At 45.9% G+C, this 25876-nt stretch overlaps 1 protein-coding gene across 1 annotated transcript in view; it reads right to left on the minus strand.

The window, feature by feature from the left end:
- Positions 1 to 197: 197 nt before the first annotated feature.
- LOC128404311 (neuroblast differentiation-associated protein AHNAK-like) overlaps positions 198 to 25876 on the minus strand; it is a 53618-nt gene continuing 27939 nt past the window's right edge. The window contains exons 2-5 of the mRNA XM_053369797.1: positions 20070 to 20163; positions 19318 to 19474; positions 18149 to 18336; positions 198 to 17284 (exon numbers count right to left, since the gene is read on the minus strand). Of these exons, the coding sequence (XP_053225772.1) occupies positions 1526 to 17284; positions 18149 to 18336; positions 19318 to 19474 (16104 nt within the window). The 5' untranslated portion in view covers positions 20070 to 20163 and the 3' untranslated portion in view covers positions 198 to 1525. The remainder of the gene's footprint in view (positions 17285 to 18148; positions 18337 to 19317; positions 19475 to 20069; positions 20164 to 25876) is intronic.

Genomic DNA, 25876 nt, shown 5'->3' on the forward strand with positions numbered 1-25876 from the left:
GGATGAAAGTCGGGCAAGTAATCTTAAAAGCCCCCTTCAGACCTCCCCACACAATGATGGAAGGTTGGGGTGGCTTTTAGTCTGGGTTCACACCTATGTGTTGCTTGGAAATGTGGTGAGGTGAAAGGGGTTATTAGCTTCTCCTGAAAAAGAAGAGTGCAGCAGCTGGGATACTGGGGAATAAAAGGTTCAGGAGGTCAAAAGGTTAATAAACACTTTATTTCCATTTTACAATATCAGTTATTCTCAATTAATTTGCTTTTAAAGTGCTGAAAAGATTTTCCTTTTACTGTTTTGTTTTAAAATCGAGATACATTTGTTAAACAAAAAGATGAAGTAGATAACAAATAGCATCTGTAAGGTTGGGAGGGAATATAGAAGGCCTTGAAGAATTTTGCTCCACATCTCAGAAAACTTTCATTTCATTATACAAAAATAACAAATATATAGAGATGACTAAGATGGTGTCAGAATGTACACAAAATCTTTGGTTAATTTATTTTATCGTGGCTTTTTTAACCAGACAAAAATGGAAAATTATACCATGGGTGTTTTATGACATCTGTCCTGTATCAAATGAATACAAAAAACCTGACCTTTCTGCAGCAATCTAAGACTGTTTGTGAGGCTCCAAATTTGACACATCTCAGTTGCATCTATATATTTTTACAGAGTTTTTTTTTTCTTTTTCTTTTAACACATCCAATTTTTAAACAATAGAAAATTTTTAGCTGCCCCCTTCCACAGATAAAAGCAGGAGGGGGAGGGGAGTCATTGAAATGGAAAACTATTGCCATAGATCAACACTGAAGATATTTAGCAAGTCGAAAAGTATATATATTTATATGTTTTTAAAAGCTTGCTTAAGTAAACGTAAAGCTCTCAGCGTACGAAGCGCAAACCCCCAACCCTAAAACACAAGAGAGAACTTCCAAAATACATCTGAGGAACTGTACACCCCACCTTCCTAATGGCACAGCTTTAAATATCACATAAATCCAGGTTCTACCTCTTTTCAAATTGGTAGCCGGAAGAAGTGCCCATCACACAATCGGCATTATTACCCATGGCACAAATGATACTGTTTAATTCAAACTGATACAGCTGATTTACGAAGCAGCATTCTGTGTTATGTGTGTGTTGCCGCTTTTTAAAAAAAATTGGCACTACTTAACTGTTATTACAGCCACAGTGCATTGTGGGAAGTACGGCAATAGATTCTGGGATGCAAGTTTACCTGCCATATCACTGCTTTAAAAAATTTGGCCAAAGAAAAGCCGCTGTATCAGTTTCTGTGAGATATTTATACATATAATCTATGGAAGAGATAATCATGTTGCGACGACTCCCTGACCACAGTAAAAACATGGTTATTTCTCAGTTAAGGCCTACCATTTCACTGGGCACCCTGTTTTTATTGCTGAGCATTTCAAGCTAGGAAATTTGTATATACACACATATAAGGGAGATAGATAAGATATATACACACAGAGACAATATGTACACGAGAACCCCCCCACTTCACTCATTTCATTTCGTCATCACTTCCCGATACCTCATAAGAACCTTTAGTTTTTGCCCCTATCCCCCCAAACGTACCAAATTTCAGCTTGGCCTGTTTGCCTTTGTCATGCTCCAGTGTGCCTGTTGGCGTCGAATGTGAGGAATGCTCGTCGCTGAAAGACGACGACCGGTGCCGGGACTTTTTGCCCTTAAAGAAGGAGAATTTCCCTTTCGGAGAAGCAGACCCTTCCACTTCCACATCACCCTCCAAGGAACCCAGGCTGGCCTGTAACCCCCCTTCGCACCCTGAGGCAGACACCGAGATCTCTGGGGAGCCAACACTGCCTTTGACCTTAGATTTTGAGAAAGGGAACTTTGGCATTTTGATTTTAGATTTCTTAAGCTTAATGTCAGGCTCTTCCAGTTCAACATTCACCGCCCCGGCATGGAAACTTGCCTCTGGTGCCTGAGGGAACTCAACATCAACTCCAACCTCCCTTCCTGTTAGCTCTTGCCCCGCAACCACAAATTTTGGCATTTTCATTTTTGGGAACGACACTTGTCCAGATGGGCTTTCTAAATGGCCGTGTGGAACATTCACCCCAACAGAAGGACCTTTGACCTCTAATTTGGGACCTTTGAGATCAACCCCTGCCTTTGGTCCAGAAAACTGAAGGCCTCCAGACCCCTGCATGCCCATGTTTAGCTCTGGCCCAGAAACTTTGGGAGCTGACACATTGAGCGAAGGTCCTCTCAAGCTGACATCAGGAGCGCCAGCGTCCAAGCCCATGCCAGAAATCTTCACACCTGGTGCCCCCACGCCGATCTGTTGACCCTTCATGCCACCAGATAAGTTAACGTCACCTTTCAAACTTGGTCCTTTCACATTCAAGTCAAAGCCTGGGGCATTAATGTCATGTCCTTTGAGATCTACTTCAGGCCCTTTGATCTGTGGTCCTGAAATACTTCCTCCTTCACTGGCGATGCCAAACTGGGGCAGCTTCATGCAGGGAATCTTAATTCCAACTCCAGAGCCTTCCACGTTAACGTCAGGTGCCTCAACAGCCACCTTGGGAGATGTAATGCCGCCAGAAATGCCGAAGTCTCCTTTGATCTTTGGTCCTTTCAGATTCACATCAAAGTCAGGTGCTGAAATGCCTCCTCCAGAGGCCATTTTTACTGTTGGCGCTTTCACGTCCAGGTCTGGAGCACTCACATTGACATCTAGGCCTGGGGCCTTTGGCATTTTAAGCTTTCCTTCAAAACCACTGACGTCAACATCTGGTGTGCCAAATCCGATCTTTGGACCTTTAATGTCACCAGAAAGGCCCACGTCTCCTCCAAATTTTGGTCCTTTCAAGCTTACATCCACTGCAGGAGCGCTCATACTTCCTCCGATGCTTGGGGCCGAAACATCAACACTTGTTGAGGGCAGTTTTCCTTGAAGGTCCACCTCGGGCCCCTCCACTTTCACACCTGGCTTCCCGATCTTTGGCAAGCCAAATTTTGGCATTTTCAATTTCCCTTCTAGGCCTTGTCCTTCCATCTGGGGAAGGTCAATATCACCTTTCAGCTTTGGTCCTTTCAAGTTAATGTCAGGGGCTGACATGGAAGGAGCAGAAACACCCATGGATGGCAGGTTCACTGATGGACCTTTCAGGCTGATGTCAGGCGCGCTGAGGTTGGCATCAACACTAGGGCCTCGAAGGTCTCCTTCCAGTTTGGGACCAGCCAGATCGACATTTCCACCTGAGAATTTGAACTTTGGTTTCTTGAGATGGATGTCAGGACCTCCAATATTGACATCGGGGAGGCTGGCACTTCCGCTGGGAACTGTGATGTCAAGATCTGGAGATTTCAGAGATGGTGATGAGACATCTATTCCTGGTGACTTGATTTCCCCTTCCACCTTTGGCAAAGAAGCATCAGCCTTGAACATAGGTGATTTGATATCAAACTCGACGTCAGGAAAAGAGAGTTTCCCAAACATAGACTTCTTTCCTTTGGGTGACTTGATGTTCATGTCTCCTTTCAGGGATGCTTCAGGGACAGAAATGCTTCCTTCCAAATCTGGCGATTTCATACTTGCATCCATATCGCCACTCACGGCAAAGCCAGCCTTCTTGCCTTTGACTTTAGGCCCGCTCATGTGGATTTTAGGCATTTTGAATTTGCTTTTCTTCCCTTTTCCAGAAATGGAGATGTCAGGCGATTCAACATTCAGCTCACCTTCTGGGAGGGAGACGTCTGCCTTGGGGCTTTTTGCTCCAAATCCAAACTTTGGCATTTTAAATTTAGGGAGTTTAACGTTTCCCTCTGGCCCTTCAAGGTTTACATCTGGACACTCCAAGTCAATCTCAGGGCCCTTAGCTTCAATTCCTGGCCCTTGAATATCAATTCCTGGACCTTTTAAGCTGCCTTCAACCTTGGGAAGAGCGACATCAACATCACCCTTCACTTTAGGTCCCTTCAGATTTAAGTCAATCTCTGGCATGGATATTTGAGGTGTCTTGATTTTGGGACCCTTCAGTTTTCCTTCTGGTCCTTCTATGTTCAAGCTGGGGCCTGATAATTCCAATTCACCCTTGGGTACATTTACATCAATATGAGGTCCTTCCCCTTTGAACTCAGGCATGCCAAATTTGGGCAGCTTCATCTTGGGGAATTTCACCTTTCCGTCTGGACCATGAATATCAACATTGGGAGCATCAATGTCCAATTGAGGGCCTTTGATGTCTATTTCTGGACCCTTGAAATCACCTTCAACCTTTGGTAGGGAAACGTCCACATCTCCTTTCAGTTTGGGGCCTTTGAGGTTGAAATCCACATCAGGCATGGAGATTTTAGGTCCTTTGATGTTCATTTCAGGCATCTTGAATTTAGGGCTTTTCCATTTTCCTTCTGGGCCTTCAAGTTCAACATCAGGAACATCTACGTCTAGTTTGGGTCCTTTGATATCAATTTCGGGGCCCTTCAGGTCACCTTCTAACTTTGGCACTGAAACATCCACATCCCCCTTCACTTTCGGACCTTTCAAGTTCAAGTCAAAATCTGGCATGGAGATTTTGGGGGTCTTAAAATGCATATCAGGCATCTTAAACTTAGGACCTTTAAGTTTTCCTTCAGGGCATTCAAGCTCAACATCAGGAACAGAAACATCCAGTTTAGGGCCATGTATATCCACATCTGGTGCTTTCAAATCACCTCCAATCTTGGGAAGAGAGACATCCACATCTCCCTTCAGTTTTGGGCCCTTCAAGTTGAGGTCAACATCTGGCATGGATAATTTTGGTGCTTTGATGTTCATTTCAGGCATCTTAAATTTAGGTCCTTTCAGTTTTCCATCAGGTCCCTCAATGTCAATGTCAGGAGCATCTATCTTAGGACCTTTGATATCTATTTCAGGCCCTCTTAGATCCCCTTCAAATCCTGGGACGGAAACATCCACATCACCTTTAAGTTTAGGCCCTTTCAAGTTTAGATTCATGTCTGGCATGGAGATTTTAGGTGCCTTGAAATGCATGTCCGGCATCTTGAATTTAGGGCTTTTCCATTTTCCTTCTGGGCCTTCGAGTTCAACATCAGGAAGGTCAACATCTAGTTTGGGACCCTGGATATCCACATCTGGGCCTTTCAGGTCACCTTCCAGCTTTGGAACTGAAACGTCCACATCTCCCTTCAGTTTAGGGCCTTTCAAATTGAAATCAACATCTGGCATGGAGATTTTGGGTGCTTTGAAGTGCATGTCAGGCATCTTAAACTTGGGACCTTTCACTTTTCCTTCTGGGCCTTCGATGTCCAGGCTTGGTGCATCAATGTCCACCTTCGGAAGAGAAACATCAAGATCTGCTTTTGGGAGGCTCACGTCCACATCTGGGCCCTCAGCCTTGAAGCTAGGCATTCCAAATTTGGGCATTTTAAATTTGGGCATTTTCAGTTTTCCTTCTGGGCCATGGAGATCAACATCTGGAACATCAATATCCAGCTTGGGACCTTTGATGTCAATTTCTGGACCTTTGAAATCACCTTCAACCTTTGGTAGGGAAACGTCCACATCTCCTTTCAGTTTGGGGCCTTTGAGGTTGAAATCCACATCAGGCATGGAGATTTTGGGTGCTTTGATGTTCATTTCAGGCATCTTGAATTTAGGGCCTTTCCACTTTCCATCTGGGCCTTCGAGTTCAACATCAGGAACATCTACGTCAAGTTTGGGTCCTTTGATATCAATTTCAGGGCCCTTCAGATCACCTTCCAACTTTGGCACCGAAACATCCACATCCCCCTTCACTTTGGGACCTTTCAAGTTCAAGTCAAAATCTGGCATGGAGATTTTGGGGGTCTTAAAATGCATATCAGGCATCTTAAACTTGGGACCTCTGAGTTTTCCTTCAGGACCTTCAAGCTCGACATCAGGAAGGTCAACATCTAGTTTGGGACCCTGGATATCCACATCTGGGCCTTTCAGGTCACCTTCCAGCTTTGGAACTGAAACGTCCACATCTCCCTTCAGTTTAGGGCCTTTCAAATTGAAATCAACATCTGGCATGGATATCTTGGGTGCTTTGAAGTGCATGTCAGGCATCTTAAACTTGGGACCTTTCACTTTTCCTTCTGGGCCTTCAATGTCCAGGCTTGGTGCATCAATGTCAACTTTTGGAAGAGAAACATCAAGGTCTGCTTTTGGGAGGCTCATGTCTACATCTGGTCCCTCTGCCTTGAAGCCAGGCATTCCAAATTTTGGCATTTTGAATTTTGGCATTTTCAGTTTTCCTTCTGGGCCATGGAGATCAACATCTGGAGCATCAATATCCAGCTTGGGACCTTTGATGTCAATTTCTGGACCTTTGAAATCACCTTCAACCTTTGGTAGGGAAACGTCCACATCTCCTTTCAGTTTGGGGCCTTTGAGGTTGAAATCCACATCAGGCATGGAGATTTTGGGTGCTTTGATGTTCATTTCAGGCATCTTGAATTTAGGGCTTTTCCATTTTCCTTCTGGGCCTTCAAGTTCAACATCAGGAACATCTACGTCTAATTTCGGCCCTTTTATATCAACGTCGGGCCCCTTCAGATCACCTTCCAACTTCGGTACAGACACATCCACGTCACCCTTCACTTTCGGCCCTTTGAGATTTAGATCAAAATCTGGCATGGAGATTTTGGGTGCCTTAAAGTGCATGTCAGGCATCTTAAACTTGGGACCTCTGAGTTTTCCTTCAGGACCTTCAAGCTCAACATCAGGAAGGTCAACATCTAGTTTGGGACCCTGGATATCCACATCTGGGCCTTTCAGGTCACCTTCCAGCTTTGGAACTGAAACGTCCACATCTCCCTTCAGTTTAGGGCCTTTCAAATTGAAATCAACATCTGGCATGGAGATTTTGGGTGCTTTGAAGTGCATGTCAGGCATCTTAAACTTGGGACCTTTCACTTTTCCTTCTGGGCCTTCGATGTCCAGGCTTGGTGCATCAATGTCCACCTTCGGAAGAGAAACATCAAGGTCTGCTTTTGGGAGGCTCACGTCCACATCTGGGCCCTCTGCCTTGAAGCCAGGCATTCCAAATTTTGGCATTTTGAATTTGGGCATTTTCAGTTTTCCTTCTGGGCCATGGAGGTCAACATCTGGAGCATCAATATCCAGCTTGGGACCTTTGATGTCAATTTCTGGACCTTTGAAATCACCTTCAACCTTTGGTAGGGAAACGTCCACATCTCCTTTCAGTTTGGGGCCTTTGAGGTTGAAATCCACATCAGGCATGGAGATTTTGGGTGCTTTGATGTTCATTTCAGGCATCTTGAATTTAGGGCTTTTCCATTTTCCTTCTGGGCCTTCAAGTTCAACATCAGGAACATCTACATCAAGTTTGGGTCCTTTGATATCAATTTCAGGGCCCTTCAGATCACCTTCCAACTTTGGCACCGAAACATCCACATCCCCCTTCACTTTGGGACCTTTCAAGTTCAAGTCAAAATCTGGCATGGAGATTTTGGGGGTCTTAAAATGCATATCAGGCATCTTAAACTTGGGACCTCTGAGTTTTCCTTCAGGACCTTCAAGCTCAACATCAGGAAGATCAACATCTAGTTTGGGACCCTTGATATCCACATCTGGGCCTTTCAGGTCACCTTCCAGCTTTGGAACCGAAACATCAACATCTCCCTTCAGTTTAGGGCCTTTCAGATTTATGTCCGGCATTGAAATCTTGGGCACATTAAAATGCATTTCAGGCATCTTTAATTTGGGACCTTTGATCTTGCCCTCTGGGCCCTCTATATCCAAGTCGGGAGTTTCAATGTCCACTTTGGGTCCTGATACATCAATGTCTGCTTTGGGGAGGTTTATATCCACCTCAGGACCCTCCCCTTTGAAGCCTGCCATTCCAAATTTGGGCATTTTGAATTTGGGCATTTTGAGTTTGCCTTCTGGTCCATGGAGATCAACATCTGGAACATCAATGTCCAACTTGGGGCCTTTGATATCTATGTCAGGACCTTTCAAATCCCCTTCCAGGCTTGGTGCAGAAACATCAAGGTCACCTTTTAATTTCGGACCTTTCAAATTCAATTCCACATCAGGCTTTGAAACTTTAGGTGATGAAATATTCAGGGAAGGCATTTTAAATTTAGGGCCTTTCACTTTTCCATGAACATCAACATCTGGGCCTTGGACATCAACTTTGGGCCCTGAGATATTAACATCTGGTTTCTTAAGCTTCACGTCAACCTCTGGAGTGTGAACCTTTGGACCAGAAAAACTGAACTTTGGAAGCTTAAATCTTGATTTCTTTGTTTTCGCTTCAATATCTATTTTTGGTGCTTCTAAGTCAACTTCAGGTCCTTTTAATTCAACATTAGGACCTTTGATGTCGCCTTCCAAGTCTCCCTTTAATTTAGGACCTTTCAAATTCAAGTCAATGTCTGGCATTGAGATCTTTGGAACATTAAAATTAATTTCAGGCTTCTTAAACTTGGGACCCCTTAATTTTCCTTCAGGGCCTTCAATTTCCAAATCGGGTGTTTCAAAGTCTAGGCTGGGGCCAGATATATCCACTTCTCCCTTAGGTAAGCTCACATCCACGGAAGGGCCTTCTCCCTTGAAACCAGGCATTCCAAATTTGGGCATTTTAAACTTGGGCATTTTGAGTTTGCCCTCTGGACCGTGCAAGTCAACATCTGGTGCGTCAATGTCCAATTTGGGGCCCTTTATGTCAATGTCAGGCCCTTTCAATCCACCTTCGACCTTTGGCAGAGAAACATCCACATCTCCTTTCAGTTTTGGACCCTTCAAATTAAGATCCACATCTGGCATGGAAAGCTTTGGCGCTTTGATGTGCATTTCTGGCATCTTAAATTTGGGGCCTTTAATTTTACCATCTGGACCTTCAATGTCTAACTCAGGGCCTTCAATGTCCACATTGGGAGCAGATATATCAATGTCTCCCTTTGGGAGATTTACATCCAATTCAGGGCCTTCTCCCTTGAAGCCAGGCATTCCAAATTTTGGCATTTTGAATTTTGGCATTTTCAGTTTTCCTTCTGGGCCATGGAGGTCAACATCTGGAGCATCAATATCCAGCTTGGGACCTTTAATGTCTATTTCTGGACCCTTCAAATCACCTTCAACCTTTGGTAGAGAAACGTCCACATCTCCTTTCAGTTTGGGGCCTTTGAGGTTGAAATCCACATCAGGCATGGAGATTTTGGGTGCTTTGATGTTCATTTCAGGCATCTTGAATTTAGGGCTTTTCCATTTTCCTTCTGGGCCTTCAAGTTCAACATCAGGAACATCTACATCAAGTTTGGGTCCTTTGATATCAATTTCAGGGCCCTTCAGATCACCTTCCAACTTTGGCACCGAAACATCCACATCCCCCTTCACTTTGGGACCTTTCAAGTTCAAGTCAAAATCTGGCATGGAGATTTTGGGGGTCTTAAAATGCATATCAGGCATCTTAAACTTGGGACCTCTGAGTTTTCCTTCAGGACCTTCAAGCTCAACATCAGGAAGGTCAACATCTAGTTTGGGACCCTTGATATCCACATCTGGGCCTTTCAGGTCACCTTCCAGCTTTGGAACCGAAAGGTCAACATCTCCCTTCAGTTTAGGGCCTTTCAAATGGAAATCAACATCTGGCATGGAGATTTTGGGTGCTTTGAAGTGCATGTCAGGCATCTTAAACTTGGGACCTTTCACTTTTCCCTCTGGACCATCTATACTGATGTCAGGGGCATCAATATCTAATTTGGGACCTTTTATATCAACATCTGGTCCTTTCAGATCCCCCTCTACCTTTGGCAAAGAAACATCAATATCCCCCTTCAGTTTGGGACCCTTCAGGTTCAGGTCAAAATCTGGCATGGAGATTTTGGGTGCTTTGATGTTCATTTCAGGCATCTTAAATTTGGGCCCTTTGAGTTTTCCTTCAGGGCCTTCAAGCTCAACATCAGGGATGTCAACATCCAGTTTGGGACCCTTGATGTCAACATTTGGGCCCTTCAAGTCACCCTCCAATTTAGGAATAGAAACATCAGCATCTCCTTTTATTTTGGGACCCCTCCAGTTCAAATCAATGTCCGGCATGGAGATCTTAGGGACATTAAAATGCATTTCTGGCATCTTAAATTTGGGCCCTTTGAGTTTTCCTTCAGGTCCTTCAATCTCAACATCAGGAATATCTACGCCAACTTTAGGACCTTTGATGTTGACATCAGGGCCTTTCAGATCACCTTCCAACTTCGGCACTGAAACATCCACATCCCCCTTCACTTTGGGTCCTTTCAAACCCAGGTCTAAATCTGGCATGGAGATTTTGGGAGCTTTGATATGCATTTCAGGCATTTTGAATTTGGGGCCCTTTAGCTTCCCTTCAGGTCCTTCTAGGTCAACATCAGGAACGTCAATGTCCAATTTGGGTCCTTTGAGATCCACCTCCGGGCCTTTCAAGTCACCTTCCAACTTTGGCACAGACACATCCAGATCGCCTTTTACTTTGGGACCCCTTAGGTTCAAATCAATGTCAGGCATGGAGATTTTAGGTGCCTTTATGTGCACTTCTGGCATCTTAAATTTGGGGCTCTTCCACTTTCCTTCTGGACCTTCAATGTTAACATCAGGAGCATCAATGTCCAATCCTGGCCCTTTAATGTCAATATTGGGGCCTTTCAGATCACCTTCCAACTTCGGCACTGAAACATCCACATCCCCCTTCACTTTCGGCCCTTTCAAGTTCAAGTCAAAATCTGGCATGGAGATTTTGGGGGTCTTAAAATGCATGTCAGGCATCTTAAACTTGGGACCTCTGAGTTTTCCTTCAGGACCTTCAAGCTCAACATCAGGAAGGTCAACATCTAGCTTGGGACCCTTGATATCCACATCTGGGCCTTTCAGGTCACCTTCCAGCTTTGGAACCGAAACGTCAACATCTCCCTTCAGTTTAGGGCCTTTCAGATTCAAGTCAACATCTGGCAGAGAGATCTTTGGAGCTTTGAAGTGCATGTCAGGCATCTTAAATCTGGGCCCTTTCACTTTTCCTTCTGGGCCTTCAATGTCCACGCTTGGAGCATCAATGTCAACTTTTGGAACAGAAACATCAATGTCTGCTTTGGGGAGGCTCATGTCAACATCTGGGCCTTCTCCTTTGAAGCCGGGCATTCCAAATTTGGGCATTTTGAATTTGGGCATCTTCAATTTGCCTTCAGGTCCATGGAGATCAACATCAGGCATGCCAATGTCCAATTTGGGTCCTTTGATATCAAATTCTGGGCCTTTCAAGTCTCCTTCAAGTTTGGGGACTGAAACATCCACATCACCCTTGATTTTGGGACCTTTCAGATTCAAATCCACATCAGGCATGGATATTTTTGGAGCCTTGATGTGCATTTCGGGCATCTTAAACTTCGGACTCTTCCATTTTCCTTCAGGGCCTTCAATGTCAACATCAGGAGCATCTATGTCTAGCTTAGGACCTTTAATGTTGATGTCTGGACCTTTCAAGTCACCTTCCAGCTTTGGAACTGTAACATCATACTCTCCCTTCACTTTAGGGCCTTTCAAATTGAAATCAACATCTGGCATGGAGATTTTGGGTGCTTTGAAGTGCATGTCAGGCATCTTAAATCTGGGCCCTTTCACTTTTCCTTCTGGCCCTTCAATGTCCAGGCTTGGTGCATCAACATCAACTTTTGGAACAGAAACATCAATGTCTGCTTTGGGGAGGCTCACGTCAACATCTGGGCCTTCCCCTTTGAAGCCTGGCATTCCAAATTTGGGCATTTTGAATTTGGGCATCTTCAGTTTTCCCTCTGGCCCATGGAGATCAACATCTGGCATGTCAATGTCCACTTTGGGTCCTTTGATATCAAATTCTGGGCCTTTCAAGTCTCCTTCAAGTTTGGGGACTGAAACATCCACATCACCCTTGATTTTGGGACCTTTCAGATTCAAATCAACATCTGGCATGGATATTTTTGGAGCCTTGATGTGCATTTCGGGCATCTTAAACTTCGGACTCTTCCATTTTCCTTCGGGGCCTTCAATGTCAATATCTGGAGCTTCGATATCCACTTTGGGGCCCTTGATATCCATTTGGGGTCCTTTCAAATTGCCTTCAATATTTGGGACAGTTACATCCATCTCCCCTCTCGCTCTGGGACCTTTCAAGTTTAAGTCAATATCCGGCATGGAGATTTTGGGTGTCTTGAAATGCATTTCAGGCATTTTGAACTTGGGACCTTTCAGTTTTCCCTCTGGACCTTCGATGTCTATGCTCGGCATATCAGCATTCAGTTTTGGTCCCGAAACATCAATGTCTGCTTTAGGGAGGCTCATGTCAACATCAGGGCCTTCCCCTTTGAAGCCAGGCACCCCAAACTTGGGCAGCTTCATCTTGGGCATCTTAATTTTAGCATCTGGGCCTTCAAGGTCAACATCTGGGAGATCCACATCAAGTTTGGGGCCCTTGATGTCAATGCTGGGTCCTTTCATATCACCCTCAATCTTTGGGACAGACACATCCATTTCACCCTTCATTTTGGGGGCCTTGAGATTCAAGTCGACATCTGGCATGGAAATTTTAGAAGATTTAATATTGAGTTTTGGCATCTTGAATCTGGAACCTTTGATTTTTCCTTCAGGACCCTCCAGTTCCACATCTGGGACATCAACATCCAAGTTAGGACCCTCAATGTTGACCTTGGGTCCTTTCAGGTCACCTTCTATCTTTGGCCCAGAGATATCCACATCTCCCTTCAGTTTTGGCCCTTTCAGATTGAAATCTACATCTGGCATTGATATCTTGGGTGCATGGATATTCAGTTCAGGCATCTTAAACTTGGGCCCTTTCAGTTTTCCTTCTGGGCCTTCAATGTCCAAGCCTGGTGCTTCAATGTCTACTTTGGGAGCAGAAAGGTCAACGTCTGCTTTCGGAAGATTTACATCCACCTCTGGACCTTCTGCTTTGAAGCTTGGCATTCCAAATTTGGGCATTTTGAATTTGGGCATTTTCAGTCTTCCTTCTGGGCCATGGAGGTCAACATCTGGAGCATCAATATCCAGCTTGGGACCTTTGATGTCAATTTCTGGACCCTTCAAATTCAAATCACCTTCAACCTTTGGTAGGGAAACGTCCGCATCTCCTTTCAGTTTGGGGCCTTTGAGGTTGAAATCCACATCAGGCATGGAGATTTTGGGTGCTTTGATGTTCATCTCTGGCATCTTAAATTTGGGGCCTTTAATTTTGCCTTCAGGTCCTTCAATGTCAAGTCCAGGAGCTTCAACGTCTACTTTGGGACCTGATATACTAATGTCACCCTTTGGAAGACTGACATCCACGCCAGGGCTTTCCCCTTTGAAACCTGGCATTCCAAATTTGGGCATTTTCATTTTGGGCATCTTCAATTTTCCTTCAGGACCATGAAGGTCGACATCGGGCACATCAATGTCTACTTGGGGCCCCTTGATATCAATTGCAGGACCTTTTAAGCCACCTTCTAATTTCGGCACAGAAACATCAAAGTCCCCTTTCACTTTAGGCCCTTTCAAGTTCAAATCAATGTCTGGCATGGAGATCTGAGGAGTTTTAATATGCATTTCAGGCATCTTGAATTTAGGACCTTTTATTCTGCCTTCTGGTCCTTCAATGTCTAATCCAGGAGCTTCAATGTCCACCTTAGGACCTGAAACATCGATGCTTCCCTTTGGAAGACTGACATCCACATCTGGCACTTCACCTTTCACCCCAAACTTGGGCAATTTCATCTTCGGCATTTTGAGTTCAGGTCCATGAAGTTCGACATCTGGTGTTCCAATGTCCAGTTTGGGGCCTTTGATGTCAACAGCTGGGCCCTTTAATTCTCCTTCCACTTTTGGGATTGAAACGTCAACACCTCCCTTGACTTTGGGCCCTTTCAGATTCAGGTCAATGTCTGGCATGGATATTTGCGGGGTCTTAACATGCATTTCTGGCATCTTGACATGAGGACCTTTCAGTTGTCCTCCAGGACCTCTGATGTTGAAGGTGGGAGCTTCAATGTCTACATTTGGAGCTGAAACATCGACGCTTCCCTTTGGAAGACTGACATCCACATCAGGAACTTCTCCTTTCACCCCAAACTTGGGCAATTTCATCTTTGGCATTTTGAGTTCAGGTCCGTGAAGTTCGACATCTGGTGTTCCAATGTCCAATTGGGGGCCCTTGATGTCCACAGCTGGGCCCTTTAATTCTCCTTCTACTTTTGGGATTGAAACGTCAACACCTCCCTTGACTCTGGGGCCTTTCAAGTTCAGGTCAATGTCTGGCATGGATATTTGCGGGGTCTTAACATGCATTTCTGGCATCTTGACATGAGGACCTTTCAGTTGTCCTCCAGGACCTTTGATGTTGAAGGTGGGAGCTTCAAAGTCTACATTTGGAGCTGAAACATCGATGCTTCCCTTTGGAAGACTGACATCCACATCAGGAACTTCTCCTTTCACCCCAAACTTGGGCAATTTCATCTTTGGCATTTTGAGTTCAGGTCCGTGAAGTTCAACATCTGGTGTTCCAATGTCCAATTGGGGGCCCTTGATGTCCACAGCTGGGCCCTTTAATTCTCCTTCCACTTTTGGGATTGAAACGTCGACACCCCCCTTGACTTTGGGGCCTTTCACATTCAGATCAATGTCTGGGATGGATATTTGGGGGGCCCCCTTGACTTTGGGGCCTTTCAGATTCAGGCCAATGTCTGGCACGGATATTTGCGGGGTCTTAACATGCATTTCTGGCATCTTGACATGGGGGCCCTTCAGTTGTCCTCCAGGACCTTTGATGTTGAAGGTGGGAGCTTCAGTGTCTACATTTGGAGCTGAAACATCGATGCTTCCCTTTGGAAGACTGACATCCACATCAGGAACTTCTCCTTTCACCCCAAACTTGGGCAATTTCATCTTTGGCATTTTGAGTTCAGGTCCGTGAAGTTCGACATCTGGTGTTCCAATGTCCAATTGGGGGCCTTTGATGTCAACAGCTGGGCCCTTTAATTCTCCTTCCACTTTTGGGATGGAAACATCAACACCCCCCTTGACTTTGGGGCCTTTCACATTCAGATCAATGTCTGGGATGGATATTTGGGGGGCCCCCTTGACTTTGGGGCCTTTCAGATTCAGGCCAATGTCTGGCACGGATATTTGCGGGGTCTTAACATGCATTTCTGGCATCTTGACATGAGGACCCTTCAGTTGTCCTCCAGGACCTTTGATGTTGAAGGTGGGAGCTTCAGTGTCTACATTTGGAGCTGAAACATCGATGCTTCCCTTTGGAAGACTGACATCCACATCAGGAACTTCTCCTTTCACCCCAAACTTGGGCAATTTCATCTTTGGCATTTTGAGTTCAGGTCCGTGAAGTTCGACATCTGGTGTTCCAATGTCCAATTGGGGGCCTTTGATGTCAACAGCTGGGCCCTTTAATTCTCCTTCCACTTTTGGGATGGAAACATCAACACCCCCCTTGACTTTGGGGCCTTTCACATTCAGATCAATGTCTGGGATGGATATTTGGGGGGCCCCCTTGACTTTGGGGCCTTTCAGATTCAGGCCAATGTCTGGCACGGATATTTGCGGGGTCTTAACATGCATTTCAGGCATCTTGACATGAGGACCCTTCAGTTGTCCTCCAGGGCCTTTGATACCAATGTCAGGTGCAGCTATGTCCACTTTGGGGCCTTTTAGATCTATCTGGGGCCCCTTGAGGCCGCCTTCTATCTTTGGCACAGAAACAGCCACATCGCCCTTTAGGTTTGGCCCTTGGACATTCAAGTCCACATCTGGCACAGTGACTTTTACTGGTGATGTTTGCATGGACGGCATTGAGACTTTTGGACCTTTCAGGTCAACGTTGGCAGTTTCAATATCTAGTTTGGGACCCTTAATATTCATTCCAGGCCCTTTTAAGTGGCCTTCCACCCTTGGTCCTGAAATGTCCATGGCACCTTTCCCTTTAGGGCCCCTGAGATTCAAGTCAACATCTGACATAGAAATTTGGGGTGTCTGACCAGCTATTTCAGGCTTGCCATATCTGGGTCCTTTCACGTGTGTTTCAAGGGTCACGTCAGGAGCTTGCAAATCCACTTTAGGTCCTGAGATGTTAAGTCCCCCTTTTGGAACAGTCACAGTCACTGCAGGGTCTGTTGCAGAAAATTTAGGAAGTTTCATGTGGGGTATTTTAAGTTTTCCTTCGCCCCCTTCAAGACCGACATCTGGACCCCCAAGATCCACCGCAGGCCCTTTGATATCCACCTTGGGGCCTTCCAATGTTGGAGAGGAGGTCTTCAGGCCACCCTTCAAGTCCACACCTTTCAGGCCCACGTCCATCTGTGGTTGTGGGATTCCAGGTTCTCCCATGGCCCATTTGGAGCCTTTCAATGACACTTCTGGGCCTTTTATTGAAGCCGATGGAGCCACTGCATCAAGCTGAGGAACCTCAACATCAGAAACTGATATACCAAATTTGGGCATTTTCATTGCAGGAAACGCCACCTTTCCTGTGCTTCCAGTGTCGATATCTGGAGATTTGATGTTGCCTTCGACACTGGCACTGGAGATGTCCACTTTTGGACCTTTCAGATCACCTTGAATTTGGGGTCCCGAAATACCAACTGAAGGGCCCTTGAGGTGGGGCAATGATAAATCAGCTTGCAGCCCTCCCACATCACCTTGGATTTTACCCCGACCTCCTTTCCCATTCACTTCCGGCGTTGTAACATGGAAACCAGCTTCCTGGCCTCCTGGTATAAAGTCAGCCTGGGTTCTCAGATCTACACCTGTGACATGAGGCCCAGATATTCGAATATCAGTTTTCCCAACCTTAGGCTGTTCCATGTGGATGCCAGGAACACCAAACTCCAACCTCTGAGAGGGTGACTCAATAGTTGGTCCAGTATACGTAATGTCAGGTCTTCCTCTCACCCCAGCGTGGGAGTCTGTTATCTGGGTAGTTGTTCTCCCTGACAAGTCAACGTGTGGAATCTTGATGACAGTTTTCCCAGGTTCTGTTTCAATCTCAGCTTTGGAAATGTGGGTGAGTTCATGTTTCGGAATCTTGATTTTAAACTCCGGGCTGCTGATGTCAATCTCTTTGGCTCCCTCATGACCTGTGACATCGACAGTGTAAGCAGTAACTCTCTTAGTGACTGTGATGGTTCTGCTTTGGGTTCCTGTGTGCTCAACTTCCATGCCATCTTCCGATTTAAGGCGAGGCTTGATTTTTGTGGTATAAATCCGTTTGTACTCTTCGTCATCTCCGCTCTGGAACAGAGAGGAATGAGTTGTTACTGCCAACAGTAGTCTAAACATAAAATGCTGATATCTACACCTATCAGTCTATCACATCTAAATCCACAAGTGCAGTATGGATTGATGAACATACAGAAAGTGGATGTCGCTTATGGACAGTTGAAGAGGCCTTACTTCTCTGCAGGGCTTTTTTTCCAAATAAAAAATTAAAATTCCTGCACATAGAAAGCAAGATATCAGCAAAATCAAAACATTGTAGCCTTGCCTTTCTCCATGATAATTTGCTTTCCACATGCAGAGAATTTTGTAGTGCCAACCAGTAACGTAAGGCCTGACCCACAAAACTTGAAGTGAAACAGCCCAGACATGGGATGATCAACTCTGAAAGAATTTGTTCCGCTTCAAATAACTAGTGCGAGGATATTCATTTCACTTTTAATTTTTATACTGCTTTTTTTATATTACCACACACAAGGCGGTTTATAACCTGAAGAAACAACAAAATAGACAGCAAAGATCACACACCTAATAACAATCTGATCCAATACCAAAAAAAGTCATAATAAAAAACATAACTTTAAAATAAACAACCAGTGCAGTTGAACTACAACTCCCATCATCCCTGATTATACTGGCTGGAACTGTTGAGGGTTCAACAAGTTACCTGTCCCTGAACTCACCTTTTGGTACCTGCCCTCAACTCCTTAACTGACTGCATTTGTAAATTTGATAAAAGTCTTCCTCTGGTGTCCTGGAATATCCAAGGCGCCACAGGTGTATGGAAAGAGCCAGGTCCCAAGTTACCCCAGGCCCACCCTTAGATCTTTCCTCCATCATCCACAGAAGGGGGTCCTCTCCATGACAATGCTCACTCACCAAAACAACCTCTGGACTCCTTGAGGCAAAGACATCATGGGACCAAGACTGTCCTGGCAATGGAGACCGGTCGCCTTTCCTCTGCAGCCGAAGGCCAACAGTGTGGTGGCCCACGTTCTTCAGGAGCTCTGTGACTTCCCCGGACTGCAGGTTGTCGAAGTAGATTGTGGCACTCACGATCTGATCCCCTGAGGAGGGTGGGGGTGGGATTAAGAACATTAAGAAAAAGCCCTGCATCCACACTGGCCAACCAGAGGCTCTGGGAAACCCGCACCATAGGGCAGGAGCTCTTGTTTGCTCCCCAGCAGCTGGTATTCAGAGACAGACTGCCCCTAAACTTGGAGGCTCCAGTTAGCTGTCATGGCTAGCAGCGCTTGATAAACCTATTGTCCTCCATGAATTTATCGAAAAGCCAGCCCATTTTAAGAAGAAAATTGAACTAGTCCATGATGTGCTGTGTGTAGAGCTGCTTCATTTTTTTTAATTATTATTTTTGTCTCTCCTAAACCTAACACATCTGGTATTAAGAGAGCCCAGCTGAGTGCAAAATGTCCTGAGGGGATAGCTTGCCAACGTGGGCTGAGCAAAGTTCTGCAGCCCTTACCCTTCTGTTTTTAATTTATTTTTTCCCATTTCTATCACACTCTCCAAAAATATCACTTTAGGCCAGTCCTTTGTCACAGGTCCTATCTGCACGACACTTTTAAAGCAGCATCATACCGCTTTAGAACAGTCAAGGAATCCTGGGAACTTCAATATGTTAAGGGTGCCAAGAGGTGTTGGGAGACCCCATTCCCTTCACAGAGCTACAACTCCCAGGGGTTTCTGGGAAGAGGGATAGACTGCTAAACCACTCTGGGAACTGTAGCTCTGGGGTGGGGGAATAGGGGTCTCTAAACACCCTTCAGCACCATTAACAGACTGCAGTCCCCAGGATTTTCTGCAGGAAGCCGTGACTGTTTAAAGTAGTATCGTAGTGCTTTAAAAGTATGGTGCGGATATGGTGCACGTGACTCTTCAAGATGTCATGGGGGACTCTTTGTGACCATAAAGAGGATGCCCTCTGGTGGCTTTAAAAGCTGATGATGAACAGGGAGGAGGAGGTAGCTTCTTGCTGTCCAGCCACTCTGCCCCCGCCCAGACCACCCCCCATAAACCACCTCACTGACCTTCTTTCACAATGCCTGCTTTGGCAGCGGGTGAGTCCTGTTGAACCTGTTTCACGAAAACGCCTTCGTTCGTCTGGTCGATGGTAAGTCCGCGAGAGCCAATGCCTTCCCAGTCGGGGAGCAGAATCTCCCGGGTCTCTTCTTCCTCCTTCTCCATCTTAAGGAAGGAAGGAAGTGTGTAAATAGGAGGCCATGGGGAACTCAAGAGGCTGCACTTAAAGAGGAGAACTCCTGCTCAAATTCTGCACCTCAAAAGTATGCTACAGGCTTAGTCTGTTTCAGAAAATACATTTTGCTCTATTATATTTTCATCCCAATCTTGCTCCAACAATCTCAGGGCAGTTATATAAGGACATAAGATGATCCTGCAGGACCGGGCCAAAGGTGGTCCATCAAGCCCACAATCCTGTTCTCACAGTGGCCAACCAGAGGCTTGTGGGAAACCTGTTAGCAGGATTCAAGCACAAGAGTCCTCTCCCCTCCTGTGGTTTCCAGCAACTGGTATTCAGAAGCATTGGTGCCTCCAAATGTTTAGTTGAGATGCCATTATCCACACAACAGCCTGGTGAGGTTGGTTACGTCAATGGCCGTTTGCCCCAAGATGACCCACCAAGTTGCTGGGCTGAATTGCTGTGTTCCAAATCCTGTGGTCTACCCTGTGCTGCACATAGCTCCGCTCCAGGACTAGGAGATCTGGATAAATACGGCACAGTAGTACCACTGCTTTACTAATAAAGAATAGACTGAATCACCTTTCTAGGACTTTGGTCCAGGCCGGAACCGCCCCAGGAATTCCCTTCTCGTCACTTGCCAATCCTTTGGTAATGTTTCTTCCAACTTCCCAACCTAGAAGAGAAAACGAAACAAAGCCTTGTTGGTGAAAGAGAACTTGCCATGTCCAGGCTTCGTGTTTGCATCTGATGAATCCTTGTTGTGCGCAGGGGATGGGGAATCTGAATTCTGTGGGGAGAAGAACTGGGGTCCCTGAAAATATAAGCTATCCCCCCCACCTTTAAGGAAGTCCCCATTTCAGGGATGGGGAACCTGTGACCCTCCTAGACATTATGAGACCACAATTCCCAGCATCACTGCCATCCCTCGTGGCTGGTGCAAACTGGAGTCACGAGGCATCTGCAAAGCCACAGGTTCCCTCACCCCTGCTCTGTTTGCAAAAGCAGGTTCCAAAGAATGTCAGCAATGCCTTTCAAAGTTTATAGGATGGTGAAAGTAGGTTTGTTGAGAGGAAGAATCAGAACTATTTTCAAAAGCTAACGAGGAATGCTGCTTTCGCGTTCCACTTGGCAAAATTGTTCTCTGTGGCGTACATATTTCTACACCAACTACCACCCATCACAAAAAGATGTCCCTTTAATTGCCAAATAAAACATACTAGGAAGGGTATACGGAGAGTATTCGGCGCAGCTGATGTTTATACCCACTTAAGAACTGCCTTGCTCAATCTGGCTGGTTTGGTAATCTGTGTCCAGAAAGTGGCCATCTGGGTGCCTGTGGGGAAGGTGTCTAGGAGTCTCCGCCAGCTGCCATTCAGAACTACTGCCTCTAAACATGGAGGGTCCATTTATGTATCACTCCCTCTGTCTGTGATGTTCAGGCTTATGTAGGCAAAATAGCATCACCCCAGCAGGCTCGGGGGAAACCTGCAGAATTCTTTAGGGATGGAAACCCCCAAGCAGGGCGAAACCTCAAAACCAGCTCAATAAGAGCATGCATAAAATTATCAAGGCGGCTTACAACAGAATATGTGAGTATACTAAAACATTAAGTGCCATAAAAGCAATACAAATGATTATATAATCAGTGGAGGGGAGATATTTTTAGGTAGTCCCTCTGCATCATTCAATGTTATCTCTATATTTTCCCACAAACACTCAAGTCATTTTTTCCCCTGAACTAAAATCCTACCCCCTTGATCCATTTACTGTCCTTTACTCATTCCTTTCCAAAATTATAACCAATTTGTCTCAAGTAGCTTACAAATGGCATCACACACACCCCACACCCCGTTTTAGAAGTCTTGCTGCAATCCTTAGACACTAATTCCTGCTTTTCATCTATTTCCCTGCCTCTCTTTGTGTTGCCGCCTGAGGCACCTTGATTTACCCTGGAGCATGGCATGGCTGGTGCTGACTATAAGAAGAACGTAAGAAGAGCCAGTGGCCTGTCTTAAGCCAGCATCCTGCCTCTCGCAGGGGCCACCCACCCCGCAAGCAGGACCCGAGCGCAAGAGCACACTCTCTTCCTGCAGTTTCCAGCAGGTGGCATTCAGAAGCACTGGTGGAAGCAGAGCACAATCACCATGCTCTGAGATGGGGCACAAGAACACTGACCTGTTTCAGAGCCAGCAATACCACATCGCTTAAGCACGTGTAAAAGGCTGTATTGGAAAGGGAAGAGAGACAACTGCTCCCTTCCCTTCCTCTTCTCCTCGGGCAGCTCCTCTTCCTTGTGAGCCTGTGCACACTTCTGCCCCGGCTGAGCATGCTACATGCCAGCCACAGCCCCTCCCACAGCCTGAGCATGCAAGGCATGGTACATATGCCGGCAGGAATGCGAAGCCTGTGTTCTCCCTACCCCTGGACTCTAAAAGGAGGAACCTTCCAGGGCACAAGCGGCAGTGCAACGCAAGGAAGCAGTGAGAAACATTGAAACCTGTAGAAGCCAAGGAATTAATAGGCAGGCAGGTGTAGCTCAGCAGTAGAGAACATGGCTTGCCTGCAGAAGGTCCCAGGTTCAATCCTTCCTCAAAAGAACTAGGTGGCAGATGGTGGAAACATTCTCCTCTGCCTGAGAGGGCAGTAAATCAAAGTGGGGCTTCCACATTCAGGAACAGTCTAGCTCTGAGTGCCAGAAGCTCCCAGATCAGATGAAGGGTTTGTTGAGGTTTTTTTGTAGCTCATATTTCTGCACGCTGTCAAAATCCTAAAACATATTTTGTTTTTATCCTTCATTTGTTGCAATTTGCTTACTCTAGTACAATCTCTTTTCTTAATGGTTCATTAATATATGCTGCTGCCCTACAGAACGAGCCTGTAGGGTTTCAGGCAGGGAAAGGTCTTGCCCATCACCAGCTACCTGAAATCCTTTTGGTGGGGGTGCTGACACTGGGGCCTTCTGCATGCTGAGCTCTCATGCTGCAAACTCTCCCTTGAAGCATAGGAGGCTGCCTTATTCCAAGTCTGTCTCTTTGTCCATCTGGCCCAGCTCTGACTGGCAGCCACTCTGAAAGAGAGATCTCAGGCAGAGACGAGTCCTTCGCACCACCAGGGATTTGAACCTGGGACTTTGTCCATGAAAAGCATGAGCTACAGTCCCTCCTTGCGCAGGTAGACTTCCGCTTGGTGGAATTGGGCCTTCATTTAAAAGGTGCAATACCATTTATCAGCAGAGTGGAAAGGGCTTGTTATGAAGGAGAAGGAGAAGAAAGGACAGAGCACAACTGGACATGTTGCATAAGTGTTTTTAAAGGGTGCAGCCAGGGGGCGGCCATGCCTTCACGATCAATGCTTTGCAATGCTCTGGCTCCCATACCCAATCTCAGCTCAAATGCCCCACCTTCCACGCAGAGACCGTGCCAACTTTCTGTGAAGCAACAAGAGGGGAAAGTTTTCCACTTCCAAACAGCTACAGACATGCATGCTCAGGTCATGCATGAAACCTGATCAGCCCAGACAGGAGGAGGGGAGGCTGCAGAAGAGGCTCCCACTGACATCAGCTCCTGGCCCCAACTGGAGAGTCTTCACAAGCCAGCATTTGAACTGGGAACAGGATACCAGCACTCACCCACCCCTCACAAGATGGCAAACAACATTTCCAGGCTTGTTTCCTTAATCTCTGTGGTCTTGTAGACTCCACCAGCCCCCAGTTACAGAGAGGAAAACAACTTCTCACAACAACCATCACTGGCCAAATGTGCCCACACACAGGCTGAAGAAAGCTACTGGAATAAGTTGGTGTATTGGGAGACCAGGGTTCAAATCCCCACCCCCCAGCCATGAAGATCACAGGATTGTTATGGAGATAAATTGGGGAGGGACAGAAACATCTATGCCTCCATGAGCTCCTTGCAGGAAAAGCTAGGATATGAATGCAATCAGTCAATAACTAAAAGAGGGAATCTGTTTGCAATGTCTGGAAATGTCTCTGAAGCCAGAAGGTTAGAAGAACTCAACAGACTCCCAGTAGACACTGTCTATGCTCTGCCCTTAATGTCCCCCCCCCCACCAGCCTATGTTTGGTCTTTATTGTACACCACCCCTTCCTCCCACAAAACATAGGGAATTCTGTAAAAGCACAGACACTGCAATCAAGTTGTGGAAATGGGCTGTCCGTGGTTGGTCAAACACCAAGCTTGCTTGGTTTCCTAAGTACACACGGCTCTTTCCTCTTTGCCTTTTATGGGTTGGGTTCCTCCATAAGGCAAAGTAAAAAAATAAAAATAAAATCCATATCCCATTACAAGATTATTTTTTTAAAAGCTATCAACCAGGGGGCAGGGTATCAAATTATGGACAATAAGTCACGGTAACATGCATCACAATTTAGGCCATCCCAGAAGCAATGCTATTTCATAGCCGTTTAGGTCTTCTTTGCCATGCTTTTGCAACACCACTGATAGATAAGATAGGATGTCTTTATGTATTTATCCATTCGATGCAGTGATGATCTCCAGCAGTTGGAATGTTGCCCTCCATATTTTTGGGACTGCAGCTCCCCATAGTCCCAGCCAGCATGGCCCAAAAAATCTGAAGGGCATCAGGTTGTTGAAGGCTGATCTTCAGCGAGTGCAACCTCTGAAATCAGGCAAGATGGAGGAGGAAACGCCACAGGATTCCAGAAGCCAGCCAGAGGTAGGGCGGAGCTGCTACTTAAGATATTTCACCTCCATCTCTAAAGGCATTAGGGGATGGTCATGTCTTCAGGAATGCACTTCGCTGGTGCGCCTTTCAGATCCGGAAATTCCCAAATAATTACGATGACCCCAGAAGTGCTGTTTTTCTAGAAAACGTTCCAGCTGCAGACCAAGGAAAGCAGACTTGCCAAAAATCCCCACCCCACATGTCAGGGATGGAAATATCATCCCACAAACACACTTCTCCCTTTGGATTTTCAAGCCCTAAACAGTTTTGGGAGCAGGTTATCCAAAGGACAGCCTGCACACGTGATATGACCCTGCCCAAAGTCTAAGACCGTCTTTGGAGGCCCCAAAGATAAGAGAGGTCAGGCTGACTGGGCCCCGTCAGTGACAGCCTCATATTTCTGGAATACGCTTCCTCATGAGGTTCATAGCGCACCTTCACTGGAGAGTTTTAAAAGAGCTCGAGACAGATTTCCCTCTGCTTTTTTATTAACTGCTGTGTTTTAACCATGTTTTGCTGCTTGTTTTTAAAAGGACATGAGGCAGATTTTAAACTGTTGGCTGTATATGTTTCTAAGACTGCCTGTGCACTTTCCCTGAAAGGCAGGGCAGAGATTACCATATTTTTCGCTCTTTAAGACGCACAGACCACAAGACGCACCTACTTTTTGGAGGAGGAAAACAAGAAAAAAAATATTCTGAATCTCAGAAGCCAGAACAGCAAGAGGGATCGCTGCGCAGTGAAAGTAGCAATCCCTCTTGCTGTTCTGGCTTCTGGGATAGCTGCACAGCCTGCATTCGCTCCATAAGACGCACACACATTTCCCCTTACTTTTTAGGAGGGGAAAAGTGAGTCTTATAGAGCAAAAAATATGGTATTTAACAAATGCTTTCCCCCAGTGTCAGGATCCGTAATCTTGCAATTTAACCCTGTCCACAATGAAGTGAGCACACTTCTAGAAGTGCTCACCTGCTCAAATTAATGCATGTTTGCATGCACTCTTGCCACAGTGTAAATCCTTTCAATTTCAGTGAGGTCGTCTTCTCAGTAAACCAGTAAGTGGGCTGTTAGCCTCGGTTCCTCAGCTACATCTGGGCATCAGATTCTCTGTATCAATAGTGGTTCCACAACATCTTTTTCCTTCTTTTATTTATATCTGCGTTCGTTACCTTATGCCATGAGTTCTCTGGGTGCCATCTTAGACCTCGACAATTTTTAGGTGGGATTATTTAAAACAATCCCACCTAACAGATAGGTGAAGTGCCGATGCTTTTATCAAAGATTCCAGACTCTTCTGAGGTGCCTGGAGGAGTTTCAAGTGCTGTTTACTCTTAGCTTCGGGGATGGGGGGGGGGCTGTTGAAGCTTTGTTCAGGTGTTTTGGCTGCTCTGGTGCAGATATCACAATAATATAGAGGGAAAATACCATGCTTCCAGCACGCTTCCCTCACAGGGGAAACAGCTGCTGTAGCAGCTGTCCTTGGGGCTTCCTAGGGTGAGGAGCCAGATGCACACTAAACGGTACCTTCTTTGCAAAAGCAAGGACCTAAAATCCCAGGGAGAGAACACACTGGTTGTTCGGCTTTCCCATCACCTGCAATGAATTCTCGCCTCTCATAACCAGCTATCTTACACACACACACACACACACACACACACACACACACACACTGCCTCACCCAA

This window comes from Podarcis raffonei, chromosome 16 (genome assembly GCF_027172205.1).
Source record: "Podarcis raffonei isolate rPodRaf1 chromosome 16, rPodRaf1.pri, whole genome shotgun sequence".
Taxonomy (NCBI): domain Eukaryota; kingdom Metazoa; phylum Chordata; class Lepidosauria; order Squamata; family Lacertidae; genus Podarcis; species Podarcis raffonei.